This window comes from Palaemon carinicauda, chromosome 39 (genome assembly GCF_036898095.1).
Source record: "Palaemon carinicauda isolate YSFRI2023 chromosome 39, ASM3689809v2, whole genome shotgun sequence".
NCBI lineage: Eukaryota > Metazoa > Arthropoda > Malacostraca > Decapoda > Palaemonidae > Palaemon > Palaemon carinicauda.
This window is the reverse complement of record NC_090763.1, coordinates 54,904,983-54,926,516: the sequence shown is the minus strand read 5'-3', so window position 1 is coordinate 54,926,516 and position 21,534 is coordinate 54,904,983. Positions and strand designations below refer to the sequence as shown.

Here is a 21,534-nt window from a genome sequence, read left to right as displayed (position 1 = left end):
AGCAAGACTGCAAGGCAGCAGTTTCCAGTTATTGGCAGTGGGCTTAGTCTTTTGCTGAAATGCAAGACTGCAAGGCACAGTTTCCACAGTTATTGGCAGTGGGCTTAGCCTTTTGCTAAAAAGCAAGACTGCAAGGCAGCAGTTTCCAGTTATTGGCAGTGGGCTTAGTCTTTTGCTGAAATGCAAGACTGCAAGGCAGCAGTTTCCACAGTTATTGGCAGTGGGCTTAGCCTTTTGCTAAAAAGCAAGACTGCAAGGCAGCAGTTTCCACAGTTATTGGCAGTGGGCTTAGTCTTTTGCTAAATGCAAGACTGCAAGTAGCAGTTTCCACAGTTATTGGCAGTGGGCTTAGTCTTTTGCTGAAATGCAAGACTGCAAGGCAGCAGTTTCCACAGTTATTGGCAGTGGGCTTAGTCTTTTGCTAAAAAGCAAGACTGCAAGGCAGCAGTTTCCAGTTATTGGCAGTGGGCTTAGTCTTTTGCTAAAAAGCAAGACTGCAAGGCAGCAGTTTCCACAGTTATTGGCAGTGGGCTTAGCCTTTTGCTAAAAAGCAAGACTGCAAGGCAGCAGTTTCCACAGTTATTGGCAGTGGGCTTAGCCTTTTGCTAAAAAGCAAGACTGCAAAGTAGCAGTTTCCAGTTATTGGCAGTGGGCTTAGTCTTTTGCTGAAATGCAAGACTGCAAGGCAGCAGTTTCCACAGTTATTGGCAGTGGGCTTAGCCTTTTGCTAAAAAGCAAGACTGCAAGGCAGCAGTTTCCACAGTTATTGGCAGTGGGCTTAGTCTTTTGCTGAAATGCAAGACTGCAAGGCACCAGTTTCCACAGTTATTGGCAGTGGGCTTAGCCTTTTGCTAAAAAGCAAGACTGCAAGGCAGCAGTTTCCAGTTATTGGCAGTGGGCTTAGTCTTTTGCTGAAATGCAAGACTGCAAGGCAGCAGTTTCCACAGTTATTGGCAGTGGGCTTAGTCTTTTGCTAAATGCAAGACTGCAAGGCAGCAGTTTCCACAGTTATTGGCAGTGGGCTTAGTCTTTTGCTAAATGCAAGACTGCAAGGCAGCAGTTTCCACAGTTATTGGCAGTGGGCTTAGTCTTTTGCTGAAATGCAAGACTGCAAGGCAGCAGTTTCCACAGTTATTGGCAGTGGGCTTAGCCTTTTGCTAAAAGCAAGACTGCAAGGCAGCAGTTTACAGTTATTGGCAGTGGGCTTAGTCTTTTGCTATAATGCAAGACTGCAAAGTAGCAGTTTCCACAGTTATTGAGAGTGGGCTTAGTCTTTTGCTGAAATGCAAGACTGCAAGGCAGCAGTTTCCACAGTTATTGGCAGTGGGCTTAGCCTTTTGCTAAAAAGCAAGACTGCAAGGCAGCAGTTTCCACAGTTATTGGCAGTGGGCTTAGTCTTTTGCTAAATGCAAGACTGCAAAGTAGCAGTTTCCACAGTTATTGGCAGTGGGCTTAGTCTTTTGCTGAAATGCAAGACTGCAAGGCAGCAGTTTCCACAGTTATTGGCAGTGGGCTTAGCCTTTTGCTAAAAAGCAAGACTGCAAGGCAGCAGTTTCCAGTTATTGGCAGTGGGCTTAGTCTTTTGCTAAATGCAAGACTGCAAGGCAGCAGTTTCCACAGTTATTGGCAGTGGGCTTAGTCTTTTGCTGAAATGCAAGACTGCAAGGCAGCAGTTTCCACAGTTATTGGCAGTGGGCTTAGCCTTTTGCTAAAAAGCAAGACTGCAAGGCAGCAGTTTACAGTTATTGGCAGTGGGCTTAGTCTTTTGCTAAATGCAAGACTGCAAGGCAGCAGTTTCCAATTATTGGCAGTGGGCTTAGTCTTTTGCTGAAATGCAAGACTGCAAGGCACAGTTTCCACAGTTATTGGCAGTGGGCTTAGCCTTTTGCTAAAAAGCAAGACTGCAAGGCAGCAGTTTCCAGTTATTGGCAGTGGGCTTAGTCTTTTGCTGAAATGCAAGACTGCAAGGCAGCAGTTTCCACAGTTATTGGCAGTGGGCTTAGCCTTTTGCTAAAAAGCAAGACTGCAAGGCAGCAGTTTCCACAGTTATTGGCAGTGGGCTTAGTCTTTTGCTAAATGCAAGACTGCAAGGCAGTTTCCACAGTTATTGGCAGTGGGCTTAGCCTTTTGCTAAAAAGCAAGACTGCAAGGCAGCAGTTTCCACAGTTATTGGCAGTGGGCTTAGTCTTTTGCTAAATGCAAGACTGCAAGGCAGCAGTTTCCACAGTTATTGGCAGTGGGCTTAGCCTTTTGCTAAAAGCAAGACTGCAAGGCAGCAGTTTCCAGTTATTGGCAGTGGGCTTAGTCTTTTGCTAAATGCAAGACTGCAAGGCAGCAGTTTCCACAGTTATTGGCAGTGGGCTTAGTCCTTTTGCTAAAAAGCAAGACTGCAAGGCAGCAGTTTCCACAGTTATTGGCAGTGGGCTTAGCCTTTTGCTAAAAAGCAAGACTGCAAGGCAGCAGTTTCCAGTTATTGGCAGTGGGCTTAGTCTTTTGCTAAATGCAAGACTGCAAGGCAGCAGTTTCCACAGTTATTGGCAGTGGGCTTAGCCTTTTGCTAAAAAGCAAGACTGCAAGGCAGCAGTTTCCACAGTTATTGGCAGTGGGCTTAGCCTTTTGCTAAAAAGCAAGACTGCAAAGTAGCAGTTTCCAGTTATTGGCAGTGGGCTTAGTCTTTTGCTGAAATGCAAGACTGCAAGGCAGCAGTTTCCACAGTTATTGGCAGTGGGCTTAGTCTTTTGCTAAATGCAAGACTGCAAGGCAGCAGTTTCCACAGTTATTGGCAGTGGGCTTAGTCTTTTGCTAAATGCAAGACTGCAAGGCAGCAGTTTCCACAGTTATTGGCAGTGGGCTTAGCCTTTTGCTAAAAAGCAAGACTGCAAGGCAGCAGTTTCCAGTTATTGGCAGTGGGCTTAGTCTTTTGCTAAATGCAAGACTGCAAGGCAGCAGTTTCCACAGTTATTGGCAGTGGGCTTAGTCTTTTGCTAAATGCAAGACTGCAAGGCAGCAGTTTCCACAGTTATTGGCAGTGGGCTTACTCTTTTGCTGAAATGCAAGACTGCAAGGCAGCAGTTTCCACAGTTATTGGCAGTGGGCTTAGCCTTTTGCTAAAAAGCAAGACTGCAAGGCAGCAGTTTCCAGTTATTGGCAGTGGGCTTAGTCTTTTGCTAAATGCAAGACTGCAAAGTAGCAGTTTCCACAGTTATTGGCAGTGGGCTTAGTCTTTTGCTGAAATGCAAGACTGCAAGGCAGCAGTTTCCACAGTTATTGGCAGTGGGCTTAGTCTTTTGCTAAAAAGCAAGACTGCAAGGCAGCAGTTTCCAGTTATTGGCAGTGGGCTTAGTCTTTTGCTAAAAAGCAAGACTGCAAGGCAGCAGTTTCCACAGTTATTGGCAGTGGGCTTAGCCTTTTGCTAAAAAGCAAGACTGCAAGGCAGCAGTTTCCACAGTTATTGGCAGTGGGCTTAGCCTTTTGCTAAAAAGCAAGACTGCAAAGTAGCAGTTTCCAGTTATTGGCAGTGGGCTTAGTCTTTTGCTGAAATGCAAGACTGCAAGGCAGCAGTTTCCACAGTTATTGGCAGTGGGCTTAGCCTTTTGCTAAAAAGCAAGACTGCAAGGCAGCAGTTTCCAGTTATTGGCAGTGGGCTTAGTCTTTTGCTGAAATGCAAGACTGCAAGGCAGCAGTTTCCACAGTTATTGGCAGTGGGCTTAGCCTTTTGCTAAAAAGCAAGACTGCAAGGCAGCAGTTTCCAGTTATTGGCAGTGGGCTTAGTCTTTTGCTGAAATGCAAGACTGCAAGGCAGCAGTTTCCACAGTTATTGGCAGTGGGCTTAGTCTTTTGCTAAATGCAAGACTGCAAGTAGCAGTTTCCACAGTTATTGGCAGTGGGCTTAGTCTTTTGCTGAAATGCAAGACTGCAAGGCACCAGTTTCCACAGTTATTGGCAGTGGGCTTAGCCTTTTGCTAAAAAGCAAGACTGCAAGGCAGCAGTTTACAGTTATTGGCAGTGGGCTTAGTCTTTTGCTATAATGCAAGACTGCAAGTAGCAGTTTCCACAGTTATTGGCAGTGGGCTTAGTCTTTTGCTGAAATGCAAGACTGCAAGGCAGCAGTTTCCACAGTTATTGGCAGTGGGCTTAGCCTTTTGCTAAAAAGCAAGACTGCAAGGCAGCAGTTTCCACAGTTATTGGCAGTGGGCTTAGCCTTTTGCTAAAAAGCAAGACTGCAAAGTAGCAGTTTCCAGTTATTGGCAGTGGGCTTAGTCTTTTGCTGAAATGCAAGACTGCAAGGCAGCAGTTTCCACAGTTATTGGCAGTGGGCTTAGCCTTTTGCTAAAAAGCAAGACTGCAAGGCAGCAGTTTCCACAGTTATTGGCAGTGGGCTTAGTCTTTTGCTAAATGCAAGACTGCAAAGTAGCAGTTTCCACAGTTATTGGCAGTGGGCTTAGTCTTTTGCTGAAATGCAAGACTGCAAGGCAGCAGTTTCCACAGTTATTGGCAGTGGGCTTAGCCTTTTGCTAAAAAGCAAGACTGCAAGGCAGCAGTTTACAGTTATTGGCAGTGGGCTTAGTCTTTTGCTAAATGCAAGACTGCAAGTAGCAGTTTCCACAGTTATTGGCAGTGGGCTTAGTCTTTTGCTGAAATGCAAGACTGCAAGGCACCAGTTTCCACAGTTATTGGCAGTGGGCTTAGCCTTTTGCTAAAAAGCAAGACTGCAAGGCAGCAGTTTCCACAGTTATTGGCAGTGGGCTTAGTCTTTTGCTGAAATGCAAGACTGCAAGGCAGCAGTTTCCACAGTTATTGGCAGTGGGCTTAGCCTTTTGCTAAAAAGCAAGACTGCAAGGCAGCAGTTTCCACAGTTATTGGCAGTGGGCTTAGCCTTTTGCTAAAAAGCAAGACTGCAAGGCACCAGTTTCCAGTTATTGGCAGTGGGCTTACTCTTTTGCTGAAATGCAAGACTGCAAGGCAGCAGTTTCCACAGTTATTGGCAGTGGGCTTAGCCTTTTGCTAAAAAGCAAGACTGCAAGGCAGCAGTTTCCACAGTTATTGGCAGTGGGCTTAGTCTTTTGCTATAATGCAAGACTGCAAAGTAGCAGTTTCCACAGTTATTGAGAGTGGGCTTTAGTCTTTTGCTGAAATGCAAGACTGCAAGGCAGCAGTTTCCACAGTTATTGGCAGTGGGCTTAGCCTTTTGCTAAAAAGCAAGACTGCAGGGCAGCAGTTTACAGTTATTGGCAGTGGGCTTAGTCTTTTGCTATAATGCAAGACTGCAAAGTAGCAGTTTCCACAGTTATTGTGAGTGGGCTTAGTCTTTTGCTGAAATGCAAGACTGCAAGGCAGCAGTTTCCACAGTTACTGGCAGTGGGCTTAGCCTTTTGCTAAAAAGCAAGATTGCAAGGCAGCAGTTTCCAGTTATTGGCAGTGGGCTTAGTCTTTTGCTGAAATGCAAGACTGCAAGGCACCAGTTTCCACAGTTATTGGCAGTGGGCTTAGCCTTTTGCTAAAAAGCAAGACTGCAAGGCAGCAGTTTCCAGTTATTGGCAGTGGGCTTAGTCTTTTGCTATAATGCAAGACTGCAAGGCAGCAGTTTCCACAGTTATTGGCAGTGGGCTTAGCCTTTTGCTAAAAAGCAAGACTGCAAGGCAGCAGTTTCCACAGTTATTGGCAGTGGGCTTAGCCTTTTGCTAAAAAGCAAGACTGCAAGTAGCAGTTTCCACAGTTATTGGCAGTGGGCTTAGTCTTTTGCTGAAATGCAAGACTGCAAGGCAGCAGTTTCCACAGTTATTGGCAGTGGGCTTAGTCTTTTGCTGAAATGCAAGACTGCAAGGCACCAGTTTCCACAGTTATTGGCAGTGGGCTTAGCCTTTTGCTAAAAAGCAAGACTGCAAGGCAGCAGTTTCCACAGTTATTGGCAGTGGGCTTAGCCTTTTGCTAAAAAGCAAGACTGCAAGGCAGCAGTTTCCAGTTATTGGCAGTGGGCTTAGTCTTTTGCTGAAATGCAAGACTGCAAGGCAGCAGTTTCCACAGTTATTGGCAGTGGGCTTAGCCTTTTGCTAAAAAGCAAGACTGCAAGGCAGCAGTTTCCAGTTATTGGCAGTGGGCTTAGCTCTTTTGCTGAAATGCAAGACTGCAAGGCAGCAGTTTCCACAGTTATTGGCAGTGGGCTTAGCCTTTTGCTAAAAAGCAAGACTGCAAGGCAGCAGTTTCCAGTTATTGGCAGTGGGCTTAGTCTTTTGCTAAATGCAAGACTGCAAAGTAGCAGTTTCCACAGTTATTGAGAGTGGGCTTAGTCTTTTGCTGAAATGCAAGACTGCAAGGCAGCAGTTTCCACAGTTATTGGCAGTGGGCTTAGCCTTTTGCTAAAAAGCAAGACTGCAAGGCAGCAGTTTCCACAGTTATTGGCAGTGGGCTTAGTCTTTTGCTGAAATGCAAGACTGCAAGGCACCAGTTTCCACAGTTATTGGCAGTGGGCTTAGCCTTTTGCTAAAAAGCAAGACTGCAAGGCAGCAGTTTCCACAGTTATTGGCAGTGGGCTTAGTCTTTTGCTGAAATGCAAGACTGCAAGGCACCAGTTTCCACAGTTATTGGCAGTGGGCTTAGCCTTTTGCTAAAAAGCAAGACTGCAAGGCAGCAGTTTCCACAGTTATTGGCAGTGGGCTTAGCCTTTTGCTAAAAAGCAAGACTGCAAGGCAGCAGTTTCCAGTTATTGGCAGTGGGCTTAGTCTTTTGCTGAAATGCAAGACTGCAAGGCAGCAGTTTCCACAGTTATTGGCAGTGGGCTTAGCCTTTTGCTAAAAGCAAGACTGCAAGGCAGCAGTTTCCAGTTATTGGCAGTGGGCTTAGTCTTTTGCTATAATGCAAGACTGCAAAGTAGCAGTTTCCACAGTTATTGAGAGTGGGCTTAGTCTTTTGCTGAAATGCAAGACTGCAAGGCAGCAGTTTCCACAGTTATAGGCAGTGGGCTTAGCCTTTTGCTAAAAAGCAAGACTGCAAGGCAGCAGTTTCCAGTTATTGGCAGTGGGCTTAGTCTTTTGCTATAATGCAAGACTGCAAGGCAGCAGTTTCCACAGTTATTGGCAGTGGGCTTAGCCTTTTGCTAAATGCAAGACTGCAAGGCAGCAGTTTCCACAGTTATTGGCAGTGGGCTTAGCCTTTTGCTAAAAAGCAAGACTGCAAGGCAGCAGTTTCCAGTTATTGGCAGTGGGCTTAGTCTTTTGCTGAAATGCAAGACTGCAAGGCAGCAGTTTCCACAGTTATTGGCAGTGGGCTTAGTCTTTTGCTGAAATGCAAGACTGCAAGGCACCAGTTTCCACAGTTATTGGCAGTGGGCTTAGCCTTTTGCTAAAAAGCAAGACTGCAAGGCAGCAGTTTCCACAGTTATTGGCAGTGGGCTTAGCCTTTTGCTAAAAAGCAAGACTGCAAGGCAGCAGTTTCCAGTTATTGGCAGTGGGCTTAGTCTTTTGCTGAAATGCAAGACTGCAAGGCATCAGTTTCCACAGTTATTGGCAGTGGGCTTAGCCTTTTGCTAAAAAGCAAGACTGCAAGGCAGCAGTTTCCAGTTATTGGCAGTGGGCTTACTCTTTTGCTGAAATGCAAGACTGCAAGGCACCAGTTTCCACAGTTATTGGCAGTGGGCTTAGCCTTTTGCTAAAAAGCAAGACTGCAAGGCAGCAGTTTCCAGTTATTGGCAGTGGGCTTAGTCTTTTGCTATAATGCAAGACTGCAAGTAGCAGTTTCCACAGTTATTGAGAGTGGGCTTAGTCTTTTGCTGAAATGCAAGACTGCAAGGCAGCAGTTTCCACAGTTATTGGCAGTGGGCTTAGTCTTTTGCTAAAAAGCAAGACTGCAAGGCAGCAGTTTCCAGTTATTGGCAGTGGGCTTAGTCTTTTGCTAAAAAGCAAGACTGCAAGGCAGCAGTTTCCACAGTTATTGGCAGTGGGCTTAGCCTTTTGCTAAAAAGCAAGACTGCAAGGCAGCAGTTTCCACAGTTATTGGCAGTGGGCTTAGCCTTTTGCTAAAAAGCAAGACTGCAAAGTAGCAGTTTCCAGTTATTGGCAGTGGGCTTAGTCTTTTGCTGAAATGCAAGACTGCAAGGCAGCAGTTTCCACAGTTATTGGCAGTGGGCTTAGCCTTTTGCTAAAAAGCAAGACTGCAAGGCAGCAGTTTCCAGTTATTGGCAGTGGGCTTAGTCTTTTGCTGAAATGCAAGACTGCAAGGCACCAGTTTCCACAGTTATTGGCAGTGGGCTTAGCCTTTTGCTAAAAAGCAAGACTGCAAGGCAGCAGTTTCCAGTTATTGGCAGTGGGCTTAGTCTTTTGCTGAAATGCAAGACTGCAAGGCAGCAGTTTCCACAGTTATTGGCAGTGGGCTTAGCCTTTTGCTAAAAAGCAAGACTGCAAGGCAGCAGTTTCCACAGTTATTGGCAGTGGGCTTAGTCTTTTGCTAAATGCAAGACTGCAAGTAGCAGTTTCCACAGTTATTGGCAGTGGGCTTAGTCTTTTGCTGAAATGCAAGACTGCAAGGCACCAGTTTCCACAGTTATTGGCAGTGGGCTTAGCCTTTTGCTAAAAAGCAAGACTGCAAGGCAGCAGTTTACAGTTATTGGCAGTGGGCTTAGTCTTTTGCTATAATGCAAGACTGCAAAGTAGCAGTTTCCACAGTTATTGAGAGTGGGCTTAGTCTTTTGCTGAAATGCAAGACTGCAAGGCAGCAGTTTCCACAGTTATTGGCAGTGGGCTTAGCCTTTTGCTAAAAAGCAAGACTGCAAGGCAGCAGTTTCCACAGTTATTGGCAGTGGGCTTAGCCTTTTGCTAAAAAGCAAGACTGCAAAGTAGCAGTTTCCAGTTATTGGCAGTGGGCTTAGTCTTTTGCTGAAATGCAAGACTGCAAGGCAGCAGTTTCCACAGTTATTGGCAGTGGGCTTAGCCTTTTGCTAAAAAGCAAGACTGCACGGCAGCAGTTTCCAGTTATTGGCAGTGGGCTTAGTCTTTTGCTAAATGCAAGACTGCAAGGCAGCAGTTTCCACAGTTATTGGCAGTGGGCTTAGTCTTTTGCTGAAATGCAAGACTGCAAGGCAGCAGTTTCCACAGTTATTGGCAGTGGGCTTAGCCTTTTGCTAAAAAGCAAGACTGCAAGGCAGCAGTTTACAGTTATTGGCAGTGGGCTTAGTCTTTTGCTAAATGCAAGACTGCAAAGTAGCAGTTTCCAATTATTGGCAGTGGGCTTAGTCTTTTGCTGAAATGCAAGACTGCAAGGCACCAGTTTCCACAGTTATTGGCAGTGGGCTTAGCCTTTTGCTAAAAAGCAAGACTGCAAGGCAGCAGTTTCCAGTTATTGGCAGTGGGCTTAGTCTTTTGCTGAAATGCAAGACTGCAAGGCAGCAGTTTCCACAGTTATTGGCAGTGGGCTTAGCCTTTTGCTAAAAAGCAAGACTGCAGGCAGCAGTTTCCACAGTTATTGGCAGTGGGCTTAGTCTTTTGCTATAATGCAAGACTGCAAAGTAGCAGTTTCCACAGTTATTGAGAGTGGGCTTAGTCTTTTGCTGAAATGCAAGACTGCAAGGCAGCAGTTTCCACAGTTATTGGCAGTGGGCTTAGTCTTTTGCTAAAGAGCAAGACTGCAAGGCAGCAGTTTCCACAGTTATTGGCAGTGGGCTTAGTCTTTTGCTAAAATGCAAGACTGCAAGGCAGCAGTTTCCACAGTTATTGGCAGTGGGCTTAGTCTTTTGCTAAAATGCAAGACTGCAAGGCAGCAGTTTCCACAGTTATTGGCAGTGGGCTTAGTTTTCGTAAAAGCAAGACTGCAAGGCAGCAGTTTCCACAGTTATTGGCAGTGGGCTTAGCCTTTTGCTAAAAAGCAAGACTGCAAGGCAGCAGTTTCCAGTTATTGGCAGTGGGCTTAGTCTTTTGCTATAATGCAAGACTGCAAAGTAGCAGTTTCCACAGTTATTGGCAGTGGGCTTAGTCTTTTGCTGAAATGCAAGACTGCAAGGCAGCAGTTTCCACAGTTATTGGCAGTGGGCTTAGCCTTTTGCTAAAAAGCAAGACTGCAAAGCAGTTTCCACAGTTATTGGCAGTGGGCTTAGTCTTTTGCTGAAATGCAAGACTGCAAGGCAGCAGTTTCCACAGTTATTGGCAGTGGGCTTAGCTTTTGCTAAATGCAAGACTGCAAGGCAGCAGTTTCCACAGTTATTGGCAGTGGGCTTAGTCTTTTGCTAAATGCAAGACTGCAAGGCAGCAGTTTCCACAGTTATTGGCAGTGGGCTTAGTTTTTGCTAAATGCAAGACTGCAAGGCAGCAGTTTCCAGTTATTGGCAGTGGGCTTAGCCTTTTGCTAAAGAGCAAGACTGCAAGGCATCAGTTTCCACAGTTATTGGCAGTGGGCTTAGCCTTTTGCTAAAAAGCAAGACTGCAAGGCAGCAGTTTCCAGTTATTGGCAGTGGGCTTAGTATTTTGCTAAATGCAAGACTGCAAAGTAGCAGTTTCCACAGTTATTGGCAGTGGGCTTAGCTTTTGCTAAATGCAAGACTGCAAGGCAGCAGTTTCCACAGTTATTGGCAGTGGGCTTAGCCTTTTGCTAAAAAGCAAGACTGCAAAGTAGCAGTTTCCACAGTTATTGGCAGTGGGCTTAGCCTTTTGCTAAAGAGCAAGACTGCAAGGCAGCAGTTTCCACAGTTATTGGCAGTGGGCTTAGTCTTTTGCTATAATGCAAGACTGCAAAGTAGCAGTTTCCACAGTTATTGGCAGTGGGCTTAGTCTTTTGCATAAAAGCAAGACTGCAAGGCAGCAGTTTCCACAGTTATTGGCAGTGGGCTTAGCCTTTTGCTAAAGAGCAAGACTGCAAGGCAGCAGTTTCCACAGTTATCAGCAGTGGGCTTAGTCTTTTGTTAAAATGCAAGACTGCAAGGCAGCAGTTTTCACAGTTATTGGCAGTGGGCTTAGTCTTTTGCTAAAATGCAAGACTGCAAGGCAGCAGTTTCCACAGTTATTGGCAGTGGGCTTAGTCTTTTGCGTTAAAAGCAAGACTGCAAGGCATCAGTTTCTACAGTTATTGGCAGTGGGCTTAGCCTTTTGCTAAAAAGCAAGACTGCAAGGCAGCAGTTTCCAGTTATTGGCAGTGGGCTTAGTCTTTTGCTAAATGCAAGACTGCAAAGTAGCAGTTTCCACAGTTATTGGAGTGGGCTTAGTCTTTTGCTGAAATGCAAGACTGCAAGGCAGCAGTTTCCACAGTTATTGGCAGTGGGCTTAGCCTTTTGCTAAAAAGCAAGACTGCAAAGTAGCAGTTTCCACAGTTATTCAGAGTGGGCTTAGTCTTTTGCTGAATTGCAAGACTGCAAGGCAGCAGTTTCCACAGTTATTGGCAGTGGGCTTAGCCTTTTGCTAAAAAGCAAGACTGCAAGGCAGCAGTTTCCAGTTATTGGCAGTGGGCTTAGTCTTTTGCTATAATGCAAGACTGCAAAGTAGCAGTAGTTTCCACAGTTATTGAGAGTGGGCTTAGTCATTTGCTGAAATGCAAGACTGCAAGGCAGCAGTTTCCACGGTTATTGGCAGTGGGCTTAGCCTTTTGCTAAAGAGCAAGACTGCAAGGCAGCAGTTTCCACAGTTATTGGCAGTGGGCTTAGTCTTTTGCTATAATGCAAGACTCCAAAGTAGCAGTTTCCACAGTTATTGAGAGTGGGGTTAGTCTTTTGCATAAAAGCAAGGCTGCAAGGGGCAGCAGTTTCCACAGTTATTGGCAGTGGGCTTAGCCTTTTGCTAAAAAGCAAGACTGCAAAGTAGCAGTTTCCACAGTTATTCAGAGTAGGCTTAGTCTTTTGCTGAATTGCAAGACTGCAAGGCACCAGTTTCCACAGTTATTGGCAGTGGGCTTAGCCTTTTGCTAAAAAGCAAGACTGCAAGGCAGCAGTTTCCACAGTTATTGGCAGTGGGCTTAGTCTTTTGCTATAATGCAAGACTGCAAAGTAGCTGTAGTTTCCACAGTTATTGAGAGTGGGGTTAGTCATTTGCTGAAATGCAAGACTGCAAGGCAGCAGTTTCCACAGTTATTGGCAGTGGGCTTAGCCTTTTGCTAAAGAGCAAGACTGCAAGGCAGCAGTTTCCACAGTTATTGGCAGTGGGCTTAGTCTTTTGCTATAATGCAAGACTCCAAAGTAGCAGTTTCCACAGTTATTGAGAGTGGGGTTAGTCTTTTGCATAAAAGCAAGGCTGCAAGGGGCAGCAGTTTCCACAGTTATTGGCAGTGGGCTTAGCCTTTTGCTAAAAAGCAAGACTGCAAAGTAGCAGTTTCCACAGTTATTCAGAGTAGGCTTAGTCTTTTGCTGAATTGCAAGACTGCAAGGCACCAGTTTCCACAGTTATTGGCAGTGGGCTTAGCCTTTTGCTAAAAAGCAAGACTGCAAGGCAGCAGTTTCCACAGTTATTGGCAGTGGGCTTAGTCTTTTGCTATAATGCAAGACTGCAAAGTAGCTGTAGTTTCCACAGTTATTGAGAGTGGGGTTAGTCATTTGCTGAAATGCAAGACTGCAAGGCAGCAGTTTCCACAGTTATTGGCAGTGGGCTTAGCCTTTTGCTAAAGAGCAAGACTGCAAGGCAGCAGTTTCCACAGTTATTGGCAGTGGGCTTAGTCTTTTGCTATAATGCAAGACTCCAAAGTAGCAGTTTCCACAGTTATTGAGAGTGGGGTTAGTCTTTTGCATAAAAGCAAGACTGCAAGGCATCAGTTTCCACAGTTATTGGCAGTGGGCTTAGCCTTTTGCTAAAGAGCAAGACTGCAACGCAGCAGTTTCCACAGTTATCAGCAGTGGGCTTCGTCTTTTGCTAAAATACAACCTTGCAAGGCAGCAGTTTCCACAGTTATTGGCAGTGGGCTTAGTCTTTTGCTAAAGTGCAAGACTGCAAGGCGTCAGTTTCCACAGTTATTGGCACCAGGCTTAGTCTTTTGCTAAAAAGCAAGACTACAAGGCAGCACCTGCCCTTTTATTCGATTTCTACGACACACGCCACATACGGTGGTAGTATTCTTCCACTTCTACCACAGGGTATCTTGATTGAAACGAATGTCTGTAAAAATCGCCAAATCAAATGAAAACAAACACATATGATTAAATAAGTTTGTATATAAAATACAAGGTTATAAAAAATAATATTACTCAAGAGAGTATATGATTTCTATATGATAAAAAGCATTTTGATTTCTTATACCTTTAAATCAATAACAATTATAGACTAAGAACAACGAACTTCTACTTTCGACTTAGCCCCGTCCAGCCTGGAACCAGCTTCTTTTGCTACTGGTTGCTATACAACAACAAATGTAGCGGTTTCTAGTCCTCTGCAGGACAAAGACCTCAGACACGTCTTAATTTGTCTGTGGTCTGGCCATTTTCATCACCAGGCTGGCCAGTGCGGATAGTATGGGTGTCCTTGACTAATACAGCTTTGTTGATCTTGGTGATACATAAACCCTTTCACCATGTTAAGGAATCCTCACTCAGAAAGGGACTGGTCACTATATAAGCATACAAACTGAAAGTACAGTAGAGTAACTTGGTTCAAGATTCGAAACATCGAGTTACGTCCCAGGTGTTGGATCTTGTCATCTCGACCCACTCTTATATTACCACTATCTTCAGTGATAATTGTGTACTAATCATTTCCTAAGACACGCTTAATGAGATCCTGAAGACCAGAACTCAAAAATTATGCACATGGAAAATGAAAGATGAAGTTACATTTGGCAGTTGGCACAGGAGTCTCTGGCAAACCTAACTCCCAAGAAGTGCACCCTGTCACACCCTTAATTCGCGGCAAATAACCAACCAGCTAGTGAAGGGACAGCTAGAGGTGGTGGGTGGGTGGGGCTCAACACAGGAACTCACCGGGCAGTAAGGGTGTGGCGGGGTGGACTGTATCAAGGATGACCTTCGATCAAAGGGATTAACCGGTGATGAAGTGTGGGACAGAGGTAGATGGAGAAAGCTGGTCAGAAATATCAACCCCACATAGAAGTGGGAGGAGATGCAGACAAAGAAGATGAGGGGTGGACTACGACAGAGCGAGGTGTACCAGGATTTCATGCGTTCAACTGTACGTTAAAAGGATCAAGGAAAACGAAAGCACAAAGAGCAATCGAAAGCAGTAGGTTTTCTGTGTTCCACCTGGATTGATAATGCAGGTTAGGGCAAATGTATTGCACATTTTGTCCTTGGTGACTGAGATTATTTCCACACCACTTTGGTGACTTCAGACACAAACAAGACATCAGTAATGCTCCTCTTCATATTGCTAATGCATTGAAAGTGTCTATCATCTTCCATAAGCAGCCCGTTCTCCCTCTACATTCAGCGATGAACACCTCAAACCTTCCTGACCTTTTTCGTTTGATGAAACCAAATATAATTCCTCTTTCAATTTGTCCTTGACCTCTGTGGTAGTGATGTATCAAATTATGTTCTTTTCTGTTATTTGTATGTATAAACTATAATATATGTATTCATAAGGCCAATGTTCCTCATATGACTATCTCTTCATGTCTAAGGCACCTCGTTAAATTACTATTTATATCAAGGATCATTAATTCAATTTACGCCTTTTCCCTAGAAAGATATGTTTAGTTTACTTGCAATAACTATCTCTCTCTACACACACACACACACACACACACACACACACACACATATATATATATATATATATATATATATATATATACATAAATATATATATACATATATATACATATTGTATATATAGATATACATACATATATATATATATATATATATATATATATATATAAATATATATATATATATATATATATAAATATATATATACATACTGTATATATAGATATACATATATATATATATATATATATATATATATATATATATATATATATATATATATATATATATATATACACACAGTCTAAGTCTCTCCTAAAATAATGTATACACTCTTTGACTTCGAATAGCTAATAAACTTTTTCCTATTTCAGATTTGATTTTGGAGTAAGAATGGCAGATACTTGTCTTACGTTCGAGCAAAAAAATTTGTTCTGAAAACATTCTGGAAATGTGAAAATAAAGCTGAAATGCAAAGATGATTTACGAGTGAGTACCACAGAGATGCCCCAACATGCGTCACCATTTCACGAATCGTAGATAACTTTGAGAATCATGGGATTATCCAGTGCATGAGAAAAGGACATTCAGGACGGAAAAGAACATCAACAAGCCCAACTAAAGAGCAAGATGTTATTGCCAATGTTCAGAATTCCCCACGAAAATCTGTTCGTCGACTGTCACGTGAAACAGGTATCCCAAAATCGAGCGTCCATCGCATTTTGAAGCGTGCGCAGCAGAAAACCTAAAACAATTGACGAACTTGGAGAGGCAATTGAAGAAGGATGTGCTCAGATACTGAGAGAAATGCTACTAACAGTTTGTAGTTCCATATTTTCACGATGCGAAAAGTGTGTTGAGCAGAACGGCAACCAGTTAGAACACTTTATGTGAGCTGATCGTTTTATTTAACATTCTCAAATTGCCCCCTGTATCCTTACCTTTTCACTGTGAACTCTCAGAATCTTTACATAGGCATTGTTTCTCTCCTGTGAATCTGTTGTCCACGTAAATATCAATAAATTTAACAAGTTGTAACAATCCAAAGAGTGTATACATTATTTTGGGACACCCTGTATATATATATATATATATATATATATATATATATATATATATATATATAGAGAGAGAGAGAGAGAGAGAGAGAGAGAGAGAGAGAGAGAGAGAGAGAGAGAGAGAGATAGATACATAGATAGATAGATCTCCATTGCGGAAATTATGAATTCTAACAACCTCTACTAATTCTTGCATCTGAAACATCTTGAAACAAAACCGCTAGAAAAGGCAGCAAAAATAAAATAGGATAAAAAACTTGACAAATACCAAAAAGCTAAAAATCTCATCATTCTTTAGTTTCTTTTTTTTCTGCATTTCCTCTCTCACTCTATTCGGACAAAGCGAAAAAGAGAGAGAAAAAAAGAAGAAATCGACAAGTCTGAACTCAATCATCTGTTTGGACCAAGAACTGCACTTGGCAGGTTTCTCAGGGGTTAGTGTGACTCTCTCTCTCTCTCTCTCTCTCTCTCTCTCTCTCTCTCTCTCTCTCTCTCTCTCTCTCTCGGCTGGTTGCAAGAAGGTGCCGTATTGGATTGCTATAGTCACGCAAGCAACTGAGGTATATTGCATCCCTGCACAACTGCAAATCATATACACACACCAACGACAAGGTCGAACTAGAGAAAGATGTCTTGGACACGCAGAAAAACTTAGAATTAGGACCTGGTCGAGTTGTTCTTGAAAATTATGGAAATTCTATACTTTGGTCGTCTTCTGACTGTCTAAATAGTTTTTAAATTATTAAGTGAGACTAAATAGTTTTTAAATTATTAAGTGAGACTAAATAGTTTTTAAATCATCAAGTGAGACTAAATAGTTTTTAAATTATTAAGTGAGACTCAATAGATTTTAAATTATTAAGTGAGACTCAATAGTTTTTAAATTATTAAGTGAGACTAAATAGTTTTTAAATTATTAAGTGAGACTAAATAGATTTTAAATTATCAAGTGAGACTAAATAGTTTTTAAATTATTAAGTGAGACTAAATAGTTTTTAAATTATTAAGTGAGACTAAATAGTTTTTAAATTATTAAGTGAGACTAAATAGTTTTTAAATTATTAAGTGAGACTAAATAGATTTTAAATTATTAAGTGAGACTCAATAGATTTTAAATTATTAAGTGAGACTAAATAGATTTTAAATTAAGTGATACTCAATAGATTTTAAATTATTAAGTGAGACTCAATAGATTTTAAATTATTAAGTGAGACTAAATAGTTTTTAAATTATTAAGTGAGACTAAATAAATTTTAAATTATTAAGTGAGACTTATATAAACAATAATCCATGCTGATGGTTATTTTAACTGTCTCGTTTTGTCATGGTTTTTCTGGTTGCATGATGTCCATGATTATATCTTTAACTAGTGTACGCAACCCGTCACAAATGACTGTTAAATATACAGTATAGACATATATGCACACATACGTAACCCCCTCTCACCAGGGTATGACTACTCCATCCCCTAACCGAGGAACGGGGAGAGACCGAGTAGTTATACGTATGGCAATGCCTCTGAGCATAACCGGAAATAAATAACTATGCGTGTATATATATATATATATATATATATATATATATATATATATATATATATATATATATATATATATATATATATATATACTGTATATATATAGCCAGACATTTGCTCTATATCATATAAGGGAGATTGATGTTTTTTTTAACTACAAAGGACCGAATCTCTCTCTCTCTCTCTCTCTCTCTCTCTCTCTCTAGATGTAATGTCTGTGTGTGTGTGAGAATGTCTGCACGTGTCTTTGTTTGTTTTTACAAAGTCTTAGACATTGCATGAAGTAATTCATGAAGAGTTAATCTTTTTTAACAAAATCTATTTCTTGAAAACTCTCCATTTTCAAGTAGATAAATAAAGAGAGTCGTTCCTCATTTATCTTCCCATTTTCCTTCACCTAATTCTCACTTATCTCCTGGTCTCTTTTCCTCAGTAAGACAATTCACCTTAATTCCTTTTCTAACTTTTGGTGTCTGTATTTCTATTTCAAATTATGATTAATTAAAGGGATGGAGAGAGTTACAAGCCAAAGAGTCAAATTTGACTCCTGCATAGCTGGCCGTAAATTGTAAAATGTGTCTCAAGAAAAGTCTAGGAGAATAAAGTGGAAAAGGGCCTCGAAAGATTACGGTAGCCTATTGGAAACATCCCTACCTAGCGATCTGCTGGACTGGGATTCGAGACACGCTCAAGCTCGATAGTTTCTTGTAGCGTCTACAACTAGGATGTTTTCCTCCAATGTCTACAACTAAGATGTTTTCCTCCAATGTCTACAACTAAGATGTTTTCCTCCAATGACTACAACTAGGATGTTTTCCTCCAATGTCTACAACTAGGATGTTTTCCTCCAATGTCTACAACTAGGATGTTTTCCTCCAATGACTACAACTAGGATGTTTTCCTCCAATGTCTACAACTAGGATGTTTTCCTCCAATGTCTACAACTAGGATGTTTTCCTCCAATGTCTACAACTAGGATGTTTTCCTCCAATGTCTACAACTAGGATGTTTTCCTCCAATGTCTACAACTAGGATGTTTTCCTCCAATGTCTACAACTAGGATGTTTTCCTCCAATGTCTACAACTAGGATGTTTTCCTCCAATGTCTACAACTAGGATGTTTTCCTCCAATGTCTACAACTAGGATGTTTTCCTCCAATGACTACAACTAGGATGTTTTCCTCCAATGTCTACAACTAGGATGTTTTCCTCCAATGTCTACAACTAGGATGTTTTCCTCCAATGTCTACAACTAGGATGTTTTCCTCCAATGTCTACAACTAGGATGTTTTCCTCCAATGTCTACAACTAGGATGTTTTCCTCCAATGTCTACAACTTTCCCATCCTTGTGAGCAAAGGATGGGTGGTTGGAGGAACCTTTAGGTATATCTGCTGAGTCATTAGCAGCCGTTGCCTGGCCCTCCCTGGTCCTAGCTTGGTTGGAGAGGGGAGCTTGGGCACTGATCATATATATGCATACATAAATATATATATATATATATATATATATATATATATATATATATATATATATATATATATATATATACATATATAATGTATGTATATATATATATATATATATATATATATAATTTATATACTGTATATATATGTTGTCTCTAGGGCATTATCCTGCTAGGGCAATATCACTGTCCCTTGCCTGTGCCAATCATGAGCGAACTTTAAATCTTTATTATTATTATTATTATTATTATTATTATTATTATTAGAAAAGCGGGATGCTATAAGCCTAAGGACTCCAACAGGAAAAAATAGCCCAGTGGGGAAAGGAAGTGAGGAAATAAATAAATTACAAAAGAAGTAATGAATAATTAAAATAAAATATTTCAAGATCAATATCAACATTAAAATAGATCTTCCATATACCATATAAACCATAAAAAAACTTAAAAACACAATAGGAAGAGATATAAGATAGAATAGTATGTCCGAATGTACCCGCAAGCAAGAGAACTCGACCCGAAGTCAGTGGAAGACTATGGTACAGAAGTTATTATTATTATTAATATTATTATTATTATTTTTATTTTTTGCTAAACTACAACAATAGCTGGAAAAGCAGGATGCAAAAAGCCCACGGGCTCCAACAGGGAAAATAGCCCAAAAGAGAAAAAAAACAAGGAAAAATGAAATAATTTATGAAGAGTAACAAGATTAAAATAAATGTCTCCTATACAAACAACAAAAACTTTAAGGAAACAAGAGGAAGAAAAATAAGACAGAATAGAGTGCCCGAGTGTACCCTCAAGCATTATTCAAGACTAAAAGAAAAGAAAAGGAAAGAAAAACTGCTCTTACTTATCAATAAGATCGAGGCCCTCTATGACGTAACCGAAGACGTGTGTGTAAGAGTACTTCTTAACGTGGATGAAGAACTGCGAGCCGACCATCAGGCTGCCTTTATCGTTGGTCGACATGCACAACATCTCCACCGATCCTGGCTTCGGCTCCAAGTCTGCGAATGGAAGAAGAAGAATGAGAATGAAGAACAAAGAATAATAGATGAACTTCCCATCATTAATCGTAACCATATCTTTGGAACAGTGTTGAGTTTGTATCTAAATCTGAAACTGAAATTGATTTTATATTTTTAAACTTATATTCACGATATCTTTGGAAGCTCAACAGTGTTGAGGCCATATCTTATTCTACATACAAAACTGAAATTAATTACACTTTTAAAGAAGAATGAGAATGAAGAACAAAGAATAATTGATGAATTTCCTATCATTAATCATAACAACATCTTTGGAACAGTGTTGAGTCGATATCTAAATCTGAAACTGAAATTAATTTCATATTTTCTTAACTTATATGAAATTAATTTCATATTTTCTTAACTTATATGAAATTAATTTCATATTTTCTTAACTTATATGAAATTAATTTCATATTTTCTTAACTTATATGAAATCAATTTCATATTTTCTTAACTTATATGAAATTAATTTCATATTTTCTTAACTTATATGAAATTAATTTCATATTTTCTTAACTTATATGAAATTAATTTCATATTTTCTTAACTTATATGAAATTAATTTCATATTTTCTTAACTTATATTCACAATATCTTTGGAAGCCCAACAGTGTTGAGGCCATATCTTATTCTACATGCAAAACTGAAATTAAATACACTTTTTGTAACTCATATTCCTAAGGGTAATCCAACTCTCCGATATTGGCAAATTTACTTTGATAATGAGACTTGCAGTATATCCATATCACATAATGTGAAATCCATATCACATAAAACTATTGGAAATTGTGTTGACCCATATTGTTTAATGACCTGAATTGAGGTTGAGATGATCTTTATGACCTTCGCTCGATTTCAAGCGTGATTCGAGGATTGCTAACAACAGGGCAATTAAGGGCAATTACTCGATAGCAGGAAATTACAGACAAGAAATAACAATCAGTGAATTTTGCAGACAGTCAAATGCACCGAGGAGTATATTGTAAAAATAAAAACACTTTCATGATAAGGTTCTTTTTTTAAAGTTTCGGGGAGAGGCCTAATAGTTATACGTCTGGCAATGCCGCTAAGGTTGACTGGAAAGAAATATATAATTTTATATATATATACATATATATACAATATATATACATATATATATACACAGTATATATATACATATATATATACAGTATATATATTATATATATATATATATATATATATATATATATACAGTATATATATATATATATATACATATATATATATATATATATATATATATATATATATAGAGAGAGAGAGAGAGAGAGAGAGAGAGAGAGAGAGAGAGAGAGATTGACACTTGCTCTTCATTATTTAGGGGTTATACTTTAATAATGATAATAGAATAATTTCGACAACTGAAAAAAATGCAAAATAATTTATAATTGAAACTATAATCACGAATGATAAAGAGATTAGAAATTATGTTCTGACAAAATAATATGAATGATAGAAAGCATATCCATCTAAACATTATAAATGTAATTTTCTTCTGTAGGCTTAAAGGCATATGTTAGCCTCAGAGTGCACCTACCTTTCTCCCCTTTGATGTAATTGAATTACCTAAAAGTAATCCAGTTACTAGAATAACACAATTATCTCAAGTGATTCGGTTGTCATATGTAATATCTCAGTAATGCAGTTATTCAAGGGAATTCAATTTTCGGACATTATTCTTGTAATTCAAGTTAACTAGATATAATGCATTTCGTTACTGTTTGAATTTTATGTACGAATTATTCTACACCTTTGTTGCATTCATAATTCCTCTATAATGGTATCTAT

The 21,534-nt window shown here is 40.5% G+C and overlaps 1 protein-coding gene across 5 annotated transcripts in view; it reads right to left on the bottom strand.

Annotated features, from left to right (window-relative positions):
• Positions 1-21,534, bottom strand: part of LOC137631202 (uncharacterized) — a 314,914-nt gene that overhangs the window by 15,002 nt on the left and 278,378 nt on the right. For all 5 annotated transcript variants that reach the window (XM_068362944.1, XM_068362945.1, XM_068362947.1 and 2 more), the window contains one exon: positions 19,542-19,698. In XM_068362944.1, the coding sequence (XP_068219045.1) occupies positions 19,542-19,698 (157 nt within the window). The remainder of the gene's footprint in view (positions 1-19,541; positions 19,699-21,534) is intronic.